Genomic DNA, 4,179 nt, shown 5'->3' on the forward strand with positions numbered 1-4,179 from the left:
GGAAATGCATGTGTTCCTTACCCCTCCTAGGCAGGCTACAAGCCAATGGCTTGATATACAGTACTCCAGAGTATGTCCAGAAGACAAAAGCTGTGCTGTATTGCATGTGCATGTTTAGGGAAGCAGCAGATCAAGATGCTGTAGCTCCCTCAGTTTGGTTCTTGGCATATTCCCAGCTGCTGCCTCCCATTCTCCTCAACATTGGAGCTGCGCAGAGCCAGTGTTGAAACTAGTATAACCTGGTGGCTCTCCTTCGCTACCTGTCTCTAACACATTCTCTTTATGGGACAGCAATACCGTGGATAAAATTCTTTGAATGTAAGAGCTGATAGATCTATTAGCATAGAAATACCGCAGTGGTTAAAGTTGTTACTCTTCCATACAGAACAAGGCCTGCGGTGGGTTTAGGGTTGTAATACTTCTGAAATATTCCTAGGCATCAGCTACATACAACATTAAACGAGTATACAGTATAGTTCAATAGCAGTATTCTTTATTTTGGGATAACATTATCCATAATGAAGCTGATAAACAGATGCAAAGTTGTGCTTGCTGTCTCTTTGGTATTTGCCTCATCCTTCTCATACCTTTGAAAGCTAACTCTTCACTGGAATGCTGTCTTGAAGGGATAAATCTTATGTTCCCTGTGCTAGGACTATGTTTAAAAAACAAAAAACCCCCACAAAACACAACAAAACCCACACATTCATCCCCAGCCACTCATAAATAAAATATTCTGAGGATGTCTGGCTGCTACTGAGAGAGAACATCAGTACTACAGTTACCTGTCCAGTATTAAAGGACAGAAGGAGTTCTAGTAGAATAGAGAGATTTTTCATTTAAAACCATAACTACTTACTTCATTTATTGCAGAAATTTGGATTAAGGTCTTCAAAGTGATTGTGCTGGTAGAACAGCTTCCATTGGAAGGGTCTCCTGCATTCTGATAAGGCCATGTTGTGCTGCAAGTGAGTCCCATCTCCAGCAAATTTTAACGCTCGTGTTTTGTGTGCTTAGGGTGAATACTTTGATCAGTCACATGTGGCTCTACCAAATGTTTCAAAGTTCTTCCTGCATCATGCTCTGGAAGAGAGAAAAGCTGCAGAGGCTTTGATGAAGTATCAGCAAGAAAGAGGAGGCCATTACTGTTCTAAAAACATCCAGGTGGGTGATGGACAACAAGCTAAGCAGTTGCAATCTGCAGTAATTAACTTCTTGCATTATATTGGTACTTCAGATCTCTGCATTCATCCACTATTAGATTTCCAGATATAATTTCCCTGTCATATTAGTGTACCTGGTTTTGTTCTTGACTGTGATGCCTAGAAACTATCTGACATACAGTCCTAACTCTACCTGGCTGCTTTCTAGCCCAAGAGAATACGAACAATGGTCCCCTTTTTCTTTCACTTAGCTGGAGACTGCTGTTTCCTGTGTGCTGTAATGGATTATGAGACTCCTTAAACTGTGCTGAAACAGCCCACTTGTCTCCTTCACACTGAAACTAAATAGAAGACTAGAAGCTGTTAGCACCTAAGAAAGGTGGTAAGGAAGGAGGCAGGAGAAACATCCAGCTTGGGGCAGTAGTTGATCTGTTGGAGCACAGCTCAAGATAGAATTTGAACTTGAGGTCTGACACAGGCTTGCACAGGTACAAAGGAATAACTCAAAGTTATGAGAAAAAAATATCCCACCTCACTTGTTAAAGACCAAGGGGCTGATTCTCCTCTACCAAATTAGTATTCTGCAAATAATTAATACAGGCCAGGTTGAATGGGGCTTTGAGCAACCTGATCTAGTGGAAGGTGTCCCTGCCCATGGCAGGGGGTTGGAACTACATGATCCCTTCCAACCAAACCATTTGATGATAGGGTTTCCTGCTGCAAGAACACTCCTTGGGCATAGCTGCTGCTATCTACATGTCTGTTCCTTGAAAAAGTGCTTGGGTTCTGCCACTTCTGTATGTTCACAGCCATCCAACTCTGAAAAAAACCAACAGATGCTCCAAACTAGAAGGGGTTGTTGCAAAATCCTAGCACACCTTGTTTAGAATGTCAGGTAAGTTGCAGGAAACCATCAGTGAATACAGTAAGATGCACTGTTCTTCTGAATAAACGTAATTCTGTCTTTGTTTTTAGAAACCAAACTGTGAGTATGCAGTCGGTCTGGTGAAAGCCCTGGAAGTAGCAATGGTACAGTGGAAAACTATGATACGATATTTTGAAGAGCTTTATGCCCTGAGTATTGAAAATGCAGACCCTCATAGCGCAAGCACTATCAAGAAACAATTTATTGGGCCCAAAATCCGGAAGATCAAGCTGATGGGAGATCTACTGACCAATGCTCGCAGGCTTGACTGTTCTCAAGATGGCAGAAATAGTCTTGGGGATTACTTTATGGACCGGTTGCAGAAAGAGTTCAGAACAGGCATAGAGCCAGAGTCTAGTCAGCAGTGCAGCCCCTGCCCGCCTCTCCAGCCATGTACAGGAGCTGCAGAGGGTCTGAAGCGACCCCAGAGAGAATTTTCCCAGCACAGAAATGGCATAGGGCCAATATATGCAACCATACACTGCACTACCACGCTGCCACAGTGTAATGATGGGACAGGAGCAAAAGTGAAGCAGGGCAGGGAGGGCCTTTAATGCTGTGGCTGTTGCAGCTATGGGGCAGCTCCTAAGGCAGACCTGTATGGAGGGTAGACTTGAGACCAGGAGACGTGATGCTGTATCGCTCCTCCTGCTTTACACCCTGTCCCCTTGTCCTCTCTTGAGTCACAGCTCAAAATCTAGCCCATAGCATTATTTTGTTTAAATGATAGCAAGGTTGCTAGTTACCTAGATGGTCAGCATTAGTCATGCTTTTAGCTATGCAATTCTTACTAGAAGCCAAAAGCTTTTAAGACTCTTTTCTGTCTTAAATGATTAACAGGATTAGTTAGTGCAAATTATTTGTAACAGTATATATAACTTTGATTAAAACAATATGCAATTTTAGTACAATAAAACTTCTATGTGGCAGAAAATCCAAAGATTTAGTTTTATATTATTAAATATTTTACATTACTAAACATACTAACATAATGAACTTTTTTAAAAAGACTTGTTTTAAAACAGTTTTCTTGTCTTATTTCTGTCATAGTAGCAATTTAAATAAGTAGTCTAATTAATTTACTTATCACCCAGCTATTTCTAGTGGTATACTTCTCCAAGATGAAGGATGCAAACATTTCCTCAATGGTGGGAATAAGACAATGTGCTGGTTTTCTTTACAGTTATTTGCCTAAATGGCTTTGCTCATCCTCAGAAAGCAGATGAGAGATAAATTAGGGGTTCTGATGAGATGTGATCTTTACAGGTTCTCGTGCATATTTTGTCAGTGTCACTGAAGACACTAGCTCTATGGCTCTGTCCAGACTTAACCTAGGACGGTTGCTTTAATTACCATACGGACCCCTATTTCAGCTAGCTTAATTACAGTATTACTATGGTACTACTGCTATTTCTTGTATTCCCTATCTTGGTCCTCAGTAGAGGAATAAGATCCTAGTGAAAATGCAGCACACAACTAGAATTGCATCACAGAGAGTGGCCACTCATTAGTTTTGCATTTCAGTTAGGGCAGTGTTCAATTAGGGGGGCTATTAGCACCACCGCACTTCAGGCCTTTACTTTAGCCAGCTTGGTTAAAGTTCAGAGGTGTCCAAATTCCTTCCATCCATCTCCTACAGGAGTGCCCCTCTTCCTGTACACTGGCTACCAAGGTCACCTAAGAAGAGCAACTGGCTAGATCAGCCGCCTGCAGCTATGCTTTTTTGTCATTATGTACAACATCTTTTACAAAATTGGTGTTTGCTTCATTGAAAGATTGTCTCGCACTTTTATGTAATGCTGTAAGCGATACTCCCATTTTGCTTGAAAATAAATTCAGTTCAATGTTAAAAATGGCACTTTGCATCTATGTTGTATTCCTCAATTTACCACACAGGCATGCTAGTAGTCTTCTCCCAAGAGATTTTGTGTATGTATACAAAACTGCACCAGTACTTTTCTACTACTAAGAAAGCTGCACAAGACGGAAGAGTAGACCACAGGATTAAAATAAATGTCAGAAAACTGCATTAAGATAAGAACACTGCACAATGAAACATGTTCAGTAAACTCTGACTTTTATACAGAGCTG

General features: G+C 41.2%; 1 protein-coding gene across 1 annotated transcript; it reads left to right on the forward strand.

The window, feature by feature from the left end:
* Window positions 1–1,010: 1,010 nt before the first annotated feature.
* LOC104156510 (ferritin light chain-like) lies at window positions 1,011–2,974 on the forward strand. The gene is made up of 2 exons (XM_009705415.1): window positions 1,011–1,164; window positions 2,139–2,974. Exons 1-2 carry the CDS (start codon window positions 1,114–1,116, stop codon window positions 2,640–2,642), a joined length of 555 nt encoding a protein of 184 aa, XP_009703717.1. The 5' UTR covers window positions 1,011–1,113; the 3' UTR covers window positions 2,643–2,974.
* Window positions 2,975–4,179: the final 1,205 nt, after the last annotated feature.

This window comes from Cariama cristata, unplaced genomic scaffold (genome assembly GCF_000690535.1).
Source record: "Cariama cristata isolate BGI_N322 unplaced genomic scaffold, ASM69053v1 scaffold38878, whole genome shotgun sequence".
Classification (NCBI taxonomy): domain Eukaryota; kingdom Metazoa; phylum Chordata; class Aves; order Cariamiformes; family Cariamidae; genus Cariama; species Cariama cristata.

Coding starts and splice junctions, on each gene's coding strand:
- LOC104156510 (XM_009705415.1), top strand. CDS start 1,114: ATGAAGTATCAGCAAGAAAGAGGAGGCCATTACTGTTCTAAAAACATC. Junction 1,165..2,138: donor ACTGTTCTAAAAACATCCAG/GTGGGTGATGGA, acceptor CTTTGTTTTTAG/AAACCAAACTGTGAGTATGC.